The sequence below is a fragment of the Trichoderma breve genome, chromosome 1 (genome assembly GCF_028502605.1).
Source record: "Trichoderma breve strain T069 chromosome 1, whole genome shotgun sequence".
Taxonomy (NCBI): domain Eukaryota; kingdom Fungi; phylum Ascomycota; class Sordariomycetes; order Hypocreales; family Hypocreaceae; genus Trichoderma; species Trichoderma breve.
The window spans coordinates 53,597-71,330 of NC_079232.1; the positions used below are offsets into that span (position 1 = coordinate 53,597).

Consider the following 17,734-nt stretch of genomic DNA (forward strand, 5'->3'; position numbering starts at 1 on the left):
ATCAGTCGCTCATAAACCTGCATTACGAAACGTTTGCAAGTTAAAAAGAGGAAAAAGTGTCAGGCAGATCGAAGAGGGTTTTTTTAATAGAGCCTACCAGGAAGGCGGATGTGGCGGATATGGCACTAAAACACCAACATCAACAGTTGTCTGGCAAAGCAAGCAAGGGTTAAAAGGAGAAATGGTAAACTAGCTGCGGACTGTTTGCTGACACCGAGCGACGGCGGACCTTGTTGACCCGCTTTCTCCGCCTCTGGATCCGGCTTCCACGCATTTACCGTAGATCATAGACTACGTGCGCAGCGGCTGAGTAAGGTAATTACTTTCGATGCTACATGACGCTCGTAACCAGAAGTACCAAAGTGACTCAAGGATATGACAAAAGATACGGATAATATGCGATTATGCAGTTAAGGGACCTTCTGTTCTATGAGGTATATGAGTGTCTGGTCAAGAACAAAGGGAGTTGTCTGCCAGGCTACCGGGATTGAGGCAAATCCTAGCTGAGGTTGACAACTGTTATCAATCAGGGCCTAGGGACAATAAGTACAGACTAATATTAGGTAACAGACTGCAGGCTGGCTTGGATGACCAGATTGGGCAGCAAGGGCCTGTGAAGGGCACCTCTTCAGCTGAGGTTGGCATCGCTCCCAAGACTTCATTGTCACATCGGCTTCCTTCGACAGTGAGCTTTATCTTAAGTATAAGCAAATAGATGAATGGTAGCAGTATGCTCTATGTAGTATCTTGCTGGAGCTTTTTAAACGGCATCTGGCAGCCAAACAGTAAGACAAGCAAATGCTCCCTTTCCCTATCTCAGCTATCCACCTTAAGAGCCCCAATATTGCCCTTGTGTCCTTGCGTCGGGGTTCCACTTATTAAAGATACAAGTATGTGAGTAGGATTCAAGGGCAGTTCATCTTTCTCAGCTCTGAGCGGTCTGTTTACTCTTTATTGATGATACATAGCCCCCCTATTGCGCAACCAACAACTAGACCCAACAACTAGACCATGCTCGTCTCAGCACCTGAACACTACGTAGATAAAAAGTTGAAGAGAGGTTAACTGCCTGCTACCGAATTTCTCAGAGCTATTGCTCATCATTCTTTTCCCCGTGGACAAGGCCGGAGCAATGTCTATAAACAAGAATCGTCCTTTTAAGTATCACACTAGTAAGCTGAACAATTTACAGTTACCCATCTGGCCTATCGCGCGGCTGCGATCCAGCGTGAATCCGTAAAACTTCCTCGAGCTCGCAGAGTACTCAAGCATCTGGCCTCCCGACAGAATCGTGGAAAGGTTCTTGATGAAGTGAGTCGCCTGGTTCTCTGTGTGCGCCGCTCTGTTGGGTTCCAGGCTGCCAGCATCACCTACTACAAAGATATTTGGGTGGCCCTCTATCTGTAGCGTCGTCATCTGTTTGAGGTAACCGTTTGCGTTGCGCATACTAGCTGGTGCAAAGGCTGTGTTGGGCGACAGTCCAAGGGACGGAATGTAAGTTTGCGCCAGAACGGATGACATCTCTCCATCGCTGCCACGCACTTTGATGATCGTGTTGGCACCCTCAGTTGTGACGTCGGTAACGTGTGTCTTCGATATCATCTTGACGCTCAGTGACAGCTTGTTTACGCACGCTCTCCAGCACATCAGACGGCAGTGGTAATACGTCGTTGTAGATGAAGATAACCTCCTTCTTGCTCTGACTGGCATATTCGAACCCAAGCTCGCCAGCCATCTCTGCTCCCGTCAGGCCGCCACCTGCTACGACCACCGTTTGTGCCTTTCTGATCTTATCCTGCAGCTCGTGCAAGCTATCCAGGGTGATACCAGCACTGGCGCCCAACTTCCATGGCATTCCATCCTTGGCAGACGAACCTGTGGCGATGATGAGGCGGTTGTACTTGACGACCTTTTGACCACCTTTGTTTAACGTGACGGTAAAGCTGTTGCTGTTCGCATCTAGCGAGCTGGCGGCGCCGAGTAAGAACTCAAGCTTGTTGGCTGGGTACTGACTAAATTGCGGCTCCAGATCTGCTACGATTTGATTGTCACTGAATTGACCAGAGATGATGGCGCGTGGCATGGCCAGAGGAAAATGATAATGAGTGTTCGGCGCAGCAACGAGAAGCCTATAGTTCTTTAGACTTTGAGGCAACCTCAGCCATGACCTGCCAGATCACTGGCACCGCACTCATTCCCGCGCCCAAAACCGCGATAGTTCTCATGGCGCCATGTTTAAGACATAGAAGCTATAATTCATGTATATGCACTTTGTCGAGGCCTCAGTGCTTCTTCCGGAAATAAATATAGAGACAGGTGGCATCAGGGACTTTAAAAGCTAAACTCTCAAACAGTAGAGTGGTTGGCTCAATGCCGGATCCGGCATTTTTGTCGGAGAACAGCCCATAGTGTATCTATTCCAGCAAGTTGGCAAGAACCGCGCGCTTTATGATTTAAGCCAACAGCACCAAAATATACATGTAGATGCACGTAATTCGAGTTAGTGAAGTTCCAAAGTCAAGGAGACAAGGTGTCGCCTGGATGGGTGGCAATAGTTTCCAGGGGTTCGCGTTCATATATTTACCGTCATCCAGAGGTGGATGTTGGCTCTAGCCTAGAATGGAAAAAATGTCAGATAGGCTATTCTACTCATACGAGGTTCGGGTTCGAATTAATGCCGAGCTATGCCAGTATATTTTATTGTATCTATACTCGTATTGGAGACCTGGACGAAAGAACTCATCTGCTCCTATAAAGTAGCAGACAGGGGTCAAACCATTGCTCCAGCACTATACTGCATATAGAAAAAATGTCAGTTAGCCCTTGTCAACTATTATAATACTAGGGAGATGCAAACTCCGAATATCGCTACCAGTGACATGTTGTCTATGCTTGGAAGTTTGCCGCTCTATCTCTTCCTACTCGGTTGGTGTCGGAACAGTCTCCAAGTCGCTGCAGATGCAGCAGAATTGTGGGCTTGGAATAATATAAAAGGCCTTACCTCCCGTGCTCTTGAAGACATGATGAACATTTACTTAGACATCACATTTCATAGTCATCATGTTGCAATCCTTGGCCGTGATAGCCCTTGGGCTTCTTCCCTCTATTCACGCCATTACGCTAACATTACCGAACCAACTTATCAACAACCCCGTTAAGGCAGAATCAGAGGTCCGCGCAGGAGACTTTGATGGCTCGAAACTCTGGCCGGGTGCGAATGAGACATCATACGACTGGTGAGCCTCTCTTTCTGCTATGCGACTGACTTTATACTTACACTCCATGAAAAAGGTGGTATTTTGATGCTGTGTCTGCCACAACAAATGAGTCTGTAACTGTTGTATTCTACAATACTGGCCCCGATGGATTTCCGTTTGGCTACAGCGGCAGTGGTCCCTTCTCAGTCGGCATCTCTGGCTCCTTCGCCAATGGTAGCCTCTTTTCGTTAACCGCTCCGGTGACCGGGGACGTGGTCATCAAAACCGACGAAAGTGGTATTTCTGGCGAGTGGACCGGCTCCGGCTTCTCATTCTATGGTACCAGCCTCGATGGCCCCAACCCAACATACATTTTGAAGGTCGACGCCCCAGCCATCGGATCCTACGGTACCGTCACGCTTCGTTCGAGGGCGCCGCCACATGTGTCGTGTGGCCTTGGCCACTCTGGTTCTGGAGAAGAGCTATTTCCAAACGTCTTCTGGGCAAACGCGCAACCTGATGCTGACGCAGTCGTCGACCTGAGGATTCAGGGAACTCCCGTGCAATTTGCCGACGGAATTGGCTACCACGACAAGAATTGGGGTGACGCGCCATTTGTTTCAGTCACCTCATCATGGTATTGGGGCCATGCACGGTTGGGGCCTTACTCAGTGGTTTGGTTCGATGCGATTGATAAAGCAGGGAGGGAGTATTTCTCCGGCTATGTAAGCCAGAATGGAGAACTGTTACAGGGCAGCTGCACTAAAGATGCTGTAGTGGTGCGACCGTGGGGAAAAAACAGCGAATACCCTCCTAAAGCGAAGACAGGCATTATGCAAGGCTTGGATATAAAGTTCGATTTGGGAAAGGGAAAGGAAATGCTGGTCAATGTGACTACAGGACTTGTTTTAATTGAGACGGACAACTATGTGCGAACAGAGGGTACAGCCAAAGCTACTATAAAGGGGTCTGGAGGAAATGGAGCGTATGAGGGTCGCACTCTTTTTGAAGAGTTCAAATTCAACTAATAACAAAGACAAAGTGAGAGGATAAGAGTGGAGTACTAGTGTTATAACCTAATCAAGATATATACTCATGGGCATTTTTTACAAGAGAATGATATTGCAACCCAACCTTTATGATCTTGACAATAGGCCTACAGGATATACAGGGTATTCATTCACCCTGTGTAATCCAACTAATAAAACTAAAGTGATATCTAATCAACATAAATGACAGGTACCCTCTTCTAGTAGACATTTCATTCCTGAATATGATGCAAACCTTTGCCCCTTGGTAAATTGATCGAAACAAAGGCTCTGGGAGAAAGCTGAAGGAAGGTTTCCCTCGTCTCCTCTTTGTGCAACGTAAAGGGATAGCTTTAAGCCCGATTCCTAGGATTATCTGTGGATTTGGGCTCGCAACACCCATGAACTAGTTGAACGTGCAGATGACAAGCTCAACCTGCAGATGCACGATTCATATGGTACGATTTCAGGGCCGGATATACATGGAACCTAGGCTAATACATTTTGCAACAGCGCCCGAACGCGACTGTGCTGGTAGTACTTTGGTCACCCCAGCGGCATCGGTATCACTCACCGCTAGTCTTAGTATCGCAGAGATATATACTTCTACATTACCCTTTCTTATAACTTCTTCACATACTCGTACTGCTGCCGTGAGCGGGATGCCAAAATTTGACGTAAGCATTGTTACAAGTGGATACGCAAATTACCTAGGTATGTAACTTTGCATTTACTAACCAAACCACCGACCATGGGAGAGTTGTTGGTCCAACTCCGTCTAGCCAAGTCGGACTGATTCGTGATGAGTGTTGCAGTATTGCCTATGGCACTATTTATACACCATACAACGAGCCAACTGAGATTGGACCCGGGCAGCTTTGCATTGAATGGAGGTCCAAGGTTACCTTTTGTAGCTCCCACGGAGTAGATGAACAGCCTTGTGCATGCGACAAACCTTATGAAAGCTTTGGTAGTAAAGAAACGTTATCTATATGGGAAATGTACAGTTCGCGATTCATGTTTTGGACCCCCATGCATTACTATTTCCAGGCCTGTAGCTAACTCCATGGCGAATATCCATGATGAGCAACATGGTGGCTATCATTACAGCCACTCTTTGGTACGAGGTGGCCTGTGCTAGCCGTTTATTTGTTAGAGCTGTAAAGACGGCAGTGAGATTTGCAGGCAACTGTGACACTTGGAAAAATATATAGTTCAATAGCTGAACAAGTGCTGTGACGCGATTCTTATTGTCCATTGCAGTTAAATCCAAGTTTTAAATACTGCGCTCGTGAGAAATCTTTAACTGAAAACGATGGTGATGTTGGTTGATTTCATTGCATGTTCGCTTATTTTTACTCGTTGTTGACCACCATAGCTACCGCTATCATGGAGCCTGGAAGGACTGCCTCGCAGCTTGATCTCGCCGGATCAGTCGAGCCTCCCTGAGGACTTGTATTTACCGTCCTAGACTTCGAGCTAGTTCTACAGGGGAGGCCGACTTCGAGGGTCAGCCATACTTCGAGCGCTACTCAGCATTTCTCTATTGCTATAGAAAATCCGGGTCACCTTGATAAATTGCTAAATATTGGTGTCTATTTCATGCATAGGTGAGCTAAATCACTCTGACACCACTACCTAGGACACTAATTCAATTTAACAGCCATTTGTAGTCTAAATGATTTTAACCAATTTAACAAGCTTGAGTTTAGCAGTTTATCCATGGTACCTACAGTGCGATAATTATGCGTCCCTTGGAAATATATTTTGTAGAGGGAGCTGTAAACGCATGCTCGTACTCACTGATATGGCCTTGAAAAGATATGTAATGAAACACGTTCCAAATTCCCAATTCGGTTAAAAAATTATCAACCATGCAGCTGACCTACGAACTCTACATGTCATTTGAAACAAGTATTTCTTTTTCCAGGAAAAAGTCGGAGCTGCGGAGTGCACGAGATATCCTAGCCTACTCTCCAACGAGGTAATCTCTATCGCAGAGCCTAGTATAAGACCGCCTGTACATAAATATCATGCTTTTCTTTGTCTCTTGGCCAATTGATCTACATCACGACTGTTCTATATCTTTCTGGGTTCATAGTCCCCTATAACATTACAAGTTGTCCATATAGGCTTTCTCTTGTCACAAATCCACATTCTTTCTAATCTTTACTTCAAGATGGCGCCTCGCATTGTACTTATCGGGGCAGGGAGCGCTATGTTTGGTTTGGGTGCGGTGGGCGATGTGTTGAAATCCAAGCCGCTCGAAGGCAGCACCATCGTTCTGAATGACATCAACGCTGAATCTCTTGAGTTTGTGGCTGGGATCGCCAACGAATATATCCAACAACAGAAGCTCAAATACAGCGTCGAAGCATACGCTGATTTAGATGACGCGCTCAAGGGGTGTGATTTTTGCGTTATCTCAATTGAGGTTGGCGACCGCCACACCCTATGGGAACAAGATTGGACAATCCCCATGCAGTACGGGTTCAAGCAAGTCTATGGAGAGAATGGCGGACCAGGCGGTCTGTTTCACGCACTCCGAATTATACCGCCGATTCTCGAAATATGCGACAAGATTAATAGAATCTGCCCAGATGCACATATCATCAACCTGAGCAATCCCATGGTGCGCATTATGCATGCCATTAACGCCAAGTATCCCAGCCTTAAATGTACCGGCATCTGCCACGAGGTCTTCTCTCTTATTGAGCACCTTCCTATCATGCTAAACACATCTGCGGAGAATCTGGAGCTCAAAGCTGGCGGCTTTAACCACTTCAGCGTCTTGATTGAAGCGAAATACAAGGATTCGGGCAAGGATGCCTATCCTGACATCCGGGCAAAAGCTCCAGAATATTTCACGAAGGCCCCAGCCGTTTTCGGATATATTGGAGAGCGCAAGCTTTTTCAAGAGATCTTGAAGCGTTTTGATGTCTTGCCTATCACCACAGATAGCCACTTTGGAGAGTACATTCCGTGGGCCCAGAGTGCTGTTGATCACCGTGGCATCATGGAGTTTTACAATAGCTATAAGTCTGAGATGGCCGCCAATCGCGACGACGCCATGGGCCGCGTGGCTGCGGGAACGCCTGTCGACGAATACTGGCGAGTTGTGAACATTATCGAGGGAATCATCGCTGACGACGGTCATTATGAGATGTCGGTCAACATCCCCAACGACGGCTTCATCGACTGCCTGCCTCGCGACCAGTGTGTCGAGGTCCCTGCTACTGTAGATAAACACGGTGTCCACGGTGTGAGGCTCGAGCCATACCCTAAAGCATTTGGTAATCTGCTTAAGCTTCAGGTTGCTGTGAATGAGATGACCACGGAGGCCATCCTGACTCAATCAAAGAATGTCGCCCTGCAGGCCCTGCTTGTTGACCCTGTTGTCGATAACGCGCAAGCTGCTGCAGAAATGTTGGACACCATGATATCTCTGCAGCCGAAGTGGCTGAGTTACCTACAATAGCATTGATACTATGCTGAAGGAAACAGAAGCATACAGAAAGAATTTGAGTAGTAAATAGGGGCACTAGGGCCAGATTACAACTTTGCTCAACTATAGTATAGCTCGTGCAATTGAGAGATTATGGCATAGAAAACCGCGTAAATATAGATTCTTTGATAATCCAAAGGGACCAAGAGTGTAATGTTAGAGTAATCAAATTGCTCCCATGTAATTCCCGAATAAAAACCAGTAGTTAGCTTGGTCCTCGTCTCGTATTATTTCTCGGGAAGGTGAAGGGGTCGCCTTGGCTAGCATAAAAAGGCCACTCAAGTGATAGTTCGTCAGGGAGCTGAAAATTGAACCCTTCAAAAATCGGGTCATTAAATACCGCATTTTGTGTTCTGTTGAGTCCAATGTCAGACTCGCTTGTGAAAGCATTGTCCTGTCTGGCATCCGAAGAGCCTAGGGGGAATTCCCGTTCCTATATCACTCAGATCGTTAGTAAACATACATGATAAGCATGGTATGTCGCACCTGTAACAAAGTATCTTGTTCTGACAGGGAATCGTTTTGCGCAAAGAGCAGACGTGGATCATTTGAAGGAATGGCGCTATGTATGATTTGATTTCGCCTGCTGTTCTTCACGGCCTCGGTCATGTACGTGTCAATGCGCGCGACATGATTCCTTAATTTTAATGCAATCTCTGACGACGATTTAATGGCTGTTTCAAGGCTGCTTATGAGCTCGGCCATAGCTAAGAGGGCGGATCGTACTTGAATAAACGTCCACTGTGATAAAGGTGCAGTAATAACATATCCCAGAATATGTCCTACACCCGCAAGGTGATGAATCTAGAAGCATGGTCAGCGTCCTTTCGCCAGAACCGTGGTACTGTCAAAAGAATGAATGGTTTCATGCTACAAGGTATTTGGACCCTACCATAGCCGTGGACGTCGAGCGTATATACGCCGTTGGAATTGTTAAAAGCTCATCAAGAAAACCCCCAGCCATGGTGCACAGCTGATTAACGCTACGGTCTTCAGTCCGGGCAAGGACCATTTTCAGGGTGGTTAATGTAATCGTGGCGTTGATTGCTGCGAATGACCAAAATCAGGATGGTAAACATGATAGAAGGGGCAGATCATGGCACGTACCTTGAAAGCCGTACCTGTCTTGATGTATTTGACCCGTCAAAGGGCGAGCTTCCCTAAGCTCAACAGGTAACGAATCATACATTTCCTGCGAGACGGCCAAGATATTGGCAATGTTCCAAGTATCCGGATCTGTATTACTGGAGAGCAATTTGTTCATCAGACGACCTCTTCGCCCTTGCTGTGAGGATTGCGGATGTGCTTTCTGAACGAAATGTTCCAAGATGCGGTACAGATCTGTTACAAAGTTCCATCCTCGAATGAAAGACACGTGATCGTCCCCTCGGAGATGCATGTCGGTCTCCCCAATATCGCTATCGTCATACACCTCAGCCGGATATAAGACCTGGCATTGCGTCTGGCCGCGCTGGCGGATGCTGGAACCGAATATCGTGGCAAGGTAGACATCAAAGTGGTATTGTTGCCAAAACTATCATCTTGAGTCAGATCACTATACCTTTCGTAGTCAAGTGAAGTATATCATGTCTTACTTACCAGCCGACGCCGCTCTTCAATTTCAATGGCGGTGAGGCCAGGCGGCCATTGACTCTCATCATTGAAGCCTATCTCAGCACACATGGCCAAATATCTATGAAGGTGAGCATGGCAGCCTCGAATATTGTTATATTCAAGACATAACATGCCCAGCAGTGCTTCGGCACGCATAAAGTTGAACTCAACCTCGTCCGTATGCAGGACCGGAAGAGCATTAATGCAGGCGGTGTAAAACATGCCCGACAACGACGAATTATTCTTGATCTTTATAAGCGATGCAACGCGTGGGGGCAACTCTCCGGATAGTCGGGTGGAGGCAGTCGCGCAAACCGCCATAGTTAAAGCATAGAAGGATCGATCGGACAGGTATCGCCTGGCTACAATATCTGCGTAGAAGCTCGGCCAGTGGAAATATAGAAGGCTAGGACTTGATCAATGACAGAAACCGGAAGGAGTTCAGAGAAATCAGCCTACATGGGATAGACAATCTGGTGATATTGATCTGCCAGGTATTCTATTACCAAGGTATCGGCAACGTGAGAATATTCCCATGGCGAGCCCGTTCCCATTACCAAGCTGCATGTGGGTGATTGCCGCCGCTGCAGTTGGCCGGTAACCTTGTCAGTCCGAGAGCGAGCAGTTGGCTTTGATACGCTTCGTAGTCAGTGAAAATGTCTACTAGTACCATTGGGTTACTTGGGCACACAACTCACCCCTCGACGCTTGGATGGTCGATCGAATTTGCATTCAGCGCCATATGAAGCGCAAGGTTGACAAGATTGCGGCGTCGGACCAGGTGCACACTGCGTCGAATAATTACTCTTTTAGCTTCATGCAAAATTGCAGTCTATCGACGGGCTGGATACCTTAAGAGACCCGTGATGGCATCTATCGCAGGCCCTCTAAAGACAACATACAGTGTCAGCGATCTTCAGATTTCGCAGCGTGGCAGACGTCATGGTTCGGCCGGGTCCGGTGCGACGTACCGTAATGCGTCTCCTCTTCAGAGGCTGCGAAGACGGAGGCTGACTCCCTGAGTCCATAGTCTACCTAGGTGTTCTAAGAAAGAACTCGAGATATCTAGCACCAAGAGAGCGAACCGGCGCTGTCTGATGATTGTGGGAGCTAGCGTGGGCGAAGTCGCTGGCGTTTGTAAATGTTTGTTAGGCCTAGAATAATTAGCTAAGGAGTGCTATTAAAGTGGAGTCTGGATTCATGTATTTTTATGCACGCAATGGTCGAGCTTCCTAAAGAAGTAAATGTTTCAGAAAAGCGAAATATTTTAGGATCTACGAAGATTTTATTGCTCTTCGAGTATTACTGGAGGGTAAAGATATTGTCTAGACATGCCGACATGGTTGTGACTGTTCGTCAAGCAAAGTTCAGCAACGGCGGGGAAGTGTAGATACAACTATTATTTCAGTATAGGTATTAAAATATTACTGTCTCTCGTATTCTCTGAACACTAACCGAAATAAACGACATGACAGGCTAAAAATAGAGATATATGTGGCAGATATCAAAAGTTGGGAGTGGGATTCAAGCGTTAAATCGAGTGAGTTATGTTAATTCTCCCATCCATTTGACCGGCATGTGAACTACAACATCTGAGGTAAGAACTGTGACAGAAGAGATATTGACCAATCGCCATCTCTGTTGGGTAAATAATTTGTAGCAGTATATACGGAGATACGAAGCTTTCTTCATAACCTACAATATTCTGTCATTGACTTTCCTGGGATTTTTGTTCAATTCTTCCTAACTCTAGGATATCCTTTAGGAGGTAAACTAGGTTAGAAACTGTATCAGCACGCGTCACCACGCGAGGGCTCTTTTATCCCAAGAGCAAGGGCTATTAAGCTAAAACCTTCTCAGTCTAACAGTATCTGTATCGAAGATTCTCTTCGCCACTTCCTTTTTTTACTTTGTTTGTCTCAATGAACCCCCGAGGGTATGAATATGAGTGCCCGGTTATGCTGTAGTCGAGTAACAGGCAGATTCTGGATTGCATCAGCTGATTTTCTGTTCCACTTGGATACACAGTACGCATATCTTTGCTATACCACTAATGGAAGCACCAAAACAATGCAAATATTGGCAACCGCGGGCGTTTGTGCGCCCTCTACTAAGATTTCACTCCGCAATTCAAGAGTGGATGTGAAATAGAGGATTGACCGTATCTAAGAAAACTTCTCGACTCTCCACCTAGCTCATAGGGGGACGTGCGGGGACTCATGTGGCTATGATACAAGAGTGTCACTTTGTGATTTCGTAATATTATCATCATCATATGTATTTATATTGGCGCTGGTACGGTATTATTAAATGAGGGTGTCGTTAGCTGTCTTGAACTTTGATGCATAAAGTACATTACAGATACTTTTGGTGAACCCGGACCAACTTCTTGTTCAGGAACTCGCCAATTCCCAACTCGCCAAGCTCCCTACCAAATCCAGAATTCTTTACACCCCCAAATGGCACATCAGCACCAGCATTAAGAGCGGAGTTGATAAAAACCATGCCGGCCTCCATCTTGGCAGCAACTTCTTTAGCGTGCTCAATGTTGGAGGAATAGACTGATGAACCGAGGCCAAAGGTGGTCGCGTTAGCAATTTCAATAGCTTCCTCTTCCGTGTCCACCACGTATAGGGAGGCGACGGGCCCAAAAGTCTCTTGTTGATAGAGGGGGTTTTCTGGAGAAATGTTCGTAATAAGAGTAGGCTCCATATAGCAACCTGGACGGTCAACACGCTTTCCACCATGGACAACTGTAGCACCTGCAGCCCTAGCCTGCTCGACCTGGGCCAAAATGTCACGGACGCCACTCTCTGCAAACAATGGCCCCAGTGTAGTTGATCGATCCATTGGGTCGCCAGGCTGCATAGCTGAGAAAATTTTCACAATTCCCTCCTGAAACTCGGCGCCGCGCTCCTTACCAATGATGATGTAGCGCTTAATGGAGGCGCAAGCTTGACCCATACAAATCATTCTGCCAGCAGCGGCCACTTGAATTGCTTCTTTAAGATTTGCATCTTCCAAAACGATGAGAGGATCTGAGCCACCGAGTTCCAGCACGACCTTTTTCATATTGCGGCCAGCACGTTCTGCTACTGCAGCACCGGCTCGCTCACTGCCGGTGAGAGTGACTCCCCGTACGAGAAAGTTGTCAATCAGGGCGTTGATCTGAGAAACGGAGCACAGAAGATTCGTATACACCCCGACAGGTGCCCCAGCATCAATCATTAGCTTCTCAAAGGCTAAGGCACACTGGGGCACGGTGGATGCAGGCTTGACCAGCATGGTGTTTCCGGCCACAATCTGAGGGCCGGCCACACGAGCAATTTGATAATAGGGGAAGTTCCAAGGCTCAATAGCTAGGATGACGCCGATCGGCTCAGAAATGACTTCGGCACCGGGTACACCAGGACAAGGCACAGTCTTTAGGAACTCTTCACCGTTCTTGGCGTAGTATTCCAAAATATCTGCCGAGATGTCCACTTCCACCTCCATTGCACCGATGGTCTTGCCCATCTCCATGACGGCAATTTCGGATAATTCTTGCTTACGCTCGCGCATCAAGGCAGCAGCTCTGCCCACTATTTCGCATCGCTTGGCAACAGGAGTCTCGCGCCATATTTTGATGTAGGCGTCGTGAGCCTTTGCCAGCGCCGAGAAGACCTCTTCATCGGACGCGCTCTGAAAGCTCTTCACCAGCAGCCCGGTAGCAGGGTTGGTGCTGTTGTAGTGCGAGACTTTGGACATTTTATTTTCAGGTGTAATGAAAATCAAGAGATATGTTTGTTGTATAAGAGACGAATCGGATAAGGTTGAATATAAAAGTAACAATAGAACTTGTGATGTGGATTGAGATCTTCCGCTCTCTGTTGTATGTAAGTGAAACTGATGAGGGATAAGAAGAGTCGCAAAATAATCTCGACATCATGAGCTACTTATATATATATCATCAACTGGTGATAACGCTGATGGTTCTCTCTTCTCGCGCTTCGGCAAGTAGAATCGTGACGAGCAATACGTCAAACGTCACGTCGGTGCATCACGGGGTCGCCGGCATTGCCTCAAAGTAGTCTTAGAGCAGTGATTTACGTAGTAAAAGAATCTATGCATGATAGGTAACAGAGCTAATGATGATAACTGAGGAATACCGAGCCTTGAAGCCTTCACTCCGTCTTCTTGAAGCATACGAACAAGGCGAACCGTGTCCACTTTTATTAAGACTGTGGGAACTTCTCGCGCCTCTCGCGCCTCTCGCCTGTGCTCGCTCTTGCGGCTTAGCTTGACTTAGTGTCGGCGTTACATTTCCCTTTTGGATACGAGTCGTTAACGCCGCCAGGATTCCTAAACGTGCTAAGCAAACCAAACTTATCCACAGAGCACAGTGTCTCTAAAACGGTCTTGATGATGGTGGAAAGTCTAGGGCGGGATTCATCCTCCGCGATGCTTCGGCAGTTACGATATCTGACGTTTCTACGATTTTTATCTCGTTCCATTTGTCCTTTGTCCTATCACCGATAGAGCATGCTGAATAGTCTCGCGACGCGAAATCTTGACAACTTTGTTCCGGTTAAGCAAATGCTAGCAAGCTCTATACGCCCTGCTCAGCGCATACGATGATGATTCCGAGAGAACTAGGTCTTCATATTGATTGATACTCGGGTCAAACCGGCAGACTTATATATAGAAAAGGAATGAGGGAATTGAAAAGAAGAAGATATTCCAACAGAGAATAAGCATTACTATATAATCACGCATTAGTCCGCAAAAGAGAGCCATCTTTTCTTTACATCAATGGTTCGCCTGATCATCTTAGCATTCATCTACTTTACAATCACTTTCAGGTCAAGAACCTATTGAACTATTCGCATACTCTTTGTGTCTTCTTCCAATCAACAGCTCAATCAGTCCAAGAAGATGGATCAGCCCCATCGTCTACAGCCTATCCCCCCAAACCAACTCACTGCTGACCAAAGGGCTCTATTTGATGATATTGTTGCGTCTATTGGTGTAGACTTGGATGCTACACATTCTTTCGTTACCCAAAATGAAGAGGGAGCCTTTGTTGGACCGTTCAATGGCTGGATTCATTCACCCATCACGGGAGCTGCAATTTGGAATGTCATCAAAGAAATGAGACGAGACGAGAAGCTGCCACAGAATTTACGACAAATCGCTATTGTTACGACTGGATCACATTTTAAAGCCAATTACGAAGTATACGCCCACGCGTCGATGGCACGACAATACTTTTCCGAGGAGCAAGTCAATGCTCTGGCCACTGGGGCACTTCCTCACGGGTTCAAGTCAGAAGAGGAGTTGGTATACAAGTTTACAAAGGCACTGGTGCAAGGGGGCCCTTTGGCCGATAACATATACGCAGAGGGGGTTAAAGTTCTTGGTGAAGACAAAGTCATTGAGCTGATTTTTTTGGTTGCCCTGTATTCGCTGATTTCTATGTGCCTAAATGGATTCAACGTTCCTGTGCCAGCCACATCACGGAACTAGGTACCTACTGATGTACAATTACCTAAGTGAGAGAGCACATTGGTAGCGAGTAGAGAATAGACATCTCCATTTTCTTATTAATTACAAAATATCTAGAGAAACGTAACTATGCCATAAACTACATGTCTCACAGGCATCTCATTGATTGACTTCATATTCCACTATATGTCTATTACTCAAAATTTATAAAATACAGGATTCTTTTCTTCAAACTGACAGCAGACTAAGGTGCTCTATCTAGTAGGATTCGAGAGGTAGTAAAATATAAATGTTAATTACTTAACCTACACTAGTATAAATATGAGAAAACAGACATCCTTCCTTGTGTAAAAAATCTGATGGAAAACGAACATCCTCGATGTATGTAGGGCATACCGGTTACGTCCAAAGTGAAAAGGAATATACATAGCGAAACTGTCTCATGCAATGCAAACACGAGTATGAAAGGTGTATATTTGCACGTAATCGTGTATTTCATCTAAAATCAAGCCTCGCAATCCGTGAATAATTATAAATCTTTAAGTCTAGCTCCTTACCACAGAACCGAATGAGAACTGGTAATTAATCGATAAGACGAGCATAATTGTTCAATTAAATTCCACGTTGTTCCCTGAAGGAGAATCATGCCAGCCAAGCGCGCTGAGACTTTTGGGTCCGATAGCCAAATATGGCATAATGTATGTAGCCAATCACAAGCGGGCGTCACTAAGAAAAAAAAAACTCAAGGCCGAAAGCCGACGGCTAGTGAGCTTTTACTAACGCCGATGACTTACTTTTTTCGGCTGTTAAACAAGTCTCGCACCATGGCGAGTGATACTCTGCCGATATGCGCATTGACTCAAGAAGTTTGTTGCCGGGAACCCCGTATCGAGAAGATGTCTAGAATTTGTGATGTCACCCAAAATGATAGGGATAGAACAGTATAAGAACGACAGCATGGCCAGGAATAAATAATCACTTTGTCACTCACAGAGAAGTAGAATCATCATCGCCTAGACACACTAGCCCTTATTTCACTTACAACTTTCAGTCACTGTTATTTCAATATCACCGAAACTTTCAGTCACCACATCAACTACCATCTCAACTACCACCCTCATTGCCAATATTTTATTCTCCATAGTTTAAAAACTCAACAGGTCACCTTTTCACACGATGGCGTCGAACGACAACAAATTCGAAGGCTGGGTTGCGTTAGACAAGAATGCTGCCGAGGGCCAGATGGTCTGGCAAACCTACGAGCCCAAAGCTTGGGAAGAGACCGACATTGATATCCAAATCACGCATTGCGGAATTTGCGGTACAGATATCCACCAACTTCGATCAGGATGGGTAAGCAGCCTAGGATAAAATATCTCCTTGTTTCTTTCTCAAAGGCTAATATGATATTCCATACAGGGCGAGACAGCTTATCCCGTAGTTGTCGGCCATGAGTTGGTTGGCATAACTGTCCGAGTTGGCAAAGAAGCAGCAAAGACAGGCATCAAAGTCGGCGATCGAGTTGGAGTTGGAGCACAAAATGATTCTTGCCAGTGCCGCAAGCCCCCCCAGATCCGCGAGGATCACTCAGACTGCGACGCCTGTGCAGCCGGCAATGAGGTATATTGCCCGAATATGACGTTAACATATGGTGCCCAATATCTCACCCCCGCTGGTGGAAAGAGTATGGGCGGCTACGCTCGCTACCACCGTTGCCCGGCTGCTTTTGCTTTTAAGATCCCTGATCAGCTAGCTAGTGAGCACGCAGCACCAATGATGTGTGCTGGCCTTACCGTCTTCTCGCCACTTGCTCACTTTGGAGCTCGCGGCAATGACCAGGGTCCTCTTGAGCAGAGGCTTAAGGGGATGAACGTTGGTGTGATTGGAATTGGTGGTGTGGGCCACTTCGCTCTCCTATTTGCCAAGGCCATGGGCGCTGACCGTGTCGTGGCACTCTCTCGTCGTGCCGATAAGCGCAAAGATGCTCTAGCCCTTGGAGCTGATGAGTATATTGCTACGGCAGAGGACGAGGGGTGGGAGAAGAAGTATGCTAGCTCGCTGGACTTGATCCTCTGTGCCGTGTCAAGTTCTAACATGCCACTAACCGACTACATCAACCTGCTGAAGCGTGATGGCACCTTCTGCCAGCTCGGCCTACCGGACGATGGCCTTTTTAGGGTTGGGGCAGGGCCGATAGCTTCACAACGTCGGAAGTTAACCGGAAGTTTCATGGGCTCGCCACACGAAATTCGGGCGATGCTCCAGCTCGCTGCTGACAAGGGTATAAAGCCGTGGGTTGAGCAGTGGCCTATGAGCGAGGCAAACCGCGCCATTGTTGACATGGAGAAAGGAAAGGCAAAATACCGCTACGTATTGGCTAATGATCATCAGGTGTAGTAGCCTGATGGCGTCTCCGTATTGCTCCATCTTATTTAAAAGGCGTGAATTTAGAAAGTTTATGTATTCTAGACATACGGCATTGTGTATCTTAGGCAGCAAAATGGGTCTATGTACTTTGAATATGTGTTATCGTATTACAAATCTTACAGAGAAATATTGTCAAATACCCTATCCGTCCATGAGTTCGTTCCCAAGAGTTGTCGCCCGGCACCAAAATAAGTATGACAGACAAAACTACCTGTTTGTAGTTTATTCCCCATAAGCACGAGCCGTAGTTATTATTGGAGTCTCATATCTCGAGGTTATAGGGCAATAATAAATATGATAGATTGCTTCTTGTCCCTACGCAAGTATCGCAAGTCTCGTGAAAGATTTACTTTGCTATTATCCACGCTTGGGGGATTGTCCTGCAGCCAGCTGGAAGAATAGTGGATACATTATTTAACGTACCCCGTCGGGCAGATAATCACAAGAATCCGTCAAGCACTTAATCATACTTAGGGCAA

The 17,734-nt window shown here is 46.5% G+C and overlaps 7 protein-coding genes across 7 annotated transcripts; 4 read left to right on the forward strand and 3 right to left on the reverse strand.

Annotated features, from left to right (window-relative positions):
- Positions 1 to 1,164: 1,164 nt before the first annotated feature.
- On the reverse strand, positions 1,165 to 2,083 carry T069G_00018 (pyridine nucleotide-disulfide oxidoreductase domain-containing protein; the record flags this gene model as incomplete). The annotated part of the gene is made up of 3 exons (XM_056167228.1): positions 1,165 to 1,320; positions 1,375 to 1,602; positions 1,667 to 2,083. 3 exons carry the CDS (start codon positions 2,081 to 2,083, stop codon positions 1,165 to 1,167), a joined length of 801 nt encoding a protein of 266 aa, XP_056032544.1.
- A 977-nt stretch (positions 2,084 to 3,060) lies between these two features.
- T069G_00019 (uncharacterized protein) lies at positions 3,061 to 4,225 on the forward strand (the record flags this gene model as incomplete). The annotated part of the gene is made up of 2 exons (XM_056167229.1): positions 3,061 to 3,236; positions 3,292 to 4,225. The coding sequence occupies 2 exons, from the start codon at positions 3,061 to 3,063 to the stop codon at positions 4,223 to 4,225; spliced, it is 1,110 nt and encodes a 369-aa protein (XP_056032545.1).
- A 2,179-nt stretch (positions 4,226 to 6,404) lies between these two features.
- Positions 6,405 to 7,703, forward strand: T069G_00020 (family 4 glycosyl hydrolase domain-containing protein; the record flags this gene model as incomplete). Its single annotated transcript, XM_056167230.1, has 1 exon — positions 6,405 to 7,703. The coding sequence occupies one exon, from the start codon at positions 6,405 to 6,407 to the stop codon at positions 7,701 to 7,703; it is 1,299 nt and encodes a 432-aa protein (XP_056032546.1).
- Positions 7,704 to 7,935: 232 nt separating this feature from the next.
- T069G_00021 (fungal specific transcription factor domain-containing protein) lies at positions 7,936 to 10,372 on the reverse strand (the record flags this gene model as incomplete). The annotated part of the gene is made up of 9 exons (XM_056167231.1): positions 7,936 to 8,163; positions 8,217 to 8,534; positions 8,623 to 8,777; positions 8,838 to 9,264; positions 9,330 to 9,750; positions 9,804 to 9,973; positions 10,043 to 10,132; positions 10,196 to 10,231; positions 10,316 to 10,372. The coding sequence occupies 9 exons, from the start codon at positions 10,370 to 10,372 to the stop codon at positions 7,936 to 7,938; spliced, it is 1,902 nt and encodes a 633-aa protein (XP_056032547.1).
- A 1,327-nt stretch (positions 10,373 to 11,699) lies between these two features.
- On the reverse strand, positions 11,700 to 13,091 carry T069G_00022 (aldehyde dehydrogenase family domain-containing protein; the record flags this gene model as incomplete). Its single annotated transcript, XM_056167232.1, has 1 exon — positions 11,700 to 13,091. The coding sequence occupies one exon, from the start codon at positions 13,089 to 13,091 to the stop codon at positions 11,700 to 11,702; it is 1,392 nt and encodes a 463-aa protein (XP_056032548.1).
- Positions 13,092 to 14,258: 1,167 nt separating this feature from the next.
- T069G_00023 (uncharacterized protein) lies at positions 14,259 to 14,849 on the forward strand (the record flags this gene model as incomplete). Its single annotated transcript, XM_056167233.1, has 1 exon — positions 14,259 to 14,849. The coding sequence occupies one exon, from the start codon at positions 14,259 to 14,261 to the stop codon at positions 14,847 to 14,849; it is 591 nt and encodes a 196-aa protein (XP_056032549.1).
- Positions 14,850 to 16,004: 1,155 nt separating this feature from the next.
- Positions 16,005 to 17,225, forward strand: T069G_00024 (alcohol dehydrogenase groES-like domain-containing protein; the record flags this gene model as incomplete). The annotated part of the gene is made up of 3 exons (XM_056167234.1): positions 16,005 to 16,181; positions 16,248 to 16,539; positions 16,597 to 17,225. The coding sequence occupies 3 exons, from the start codon at positions 16,005 to 16,007 to the stop codon at positions 17,223 to 17,225; spliced, it is 1,098 nt and encodes a 365-aa protein (XP_056032550.1).
- Between the last annotated feature and the right edge of the window lie 509 nt (positions 17,226 to 17,734).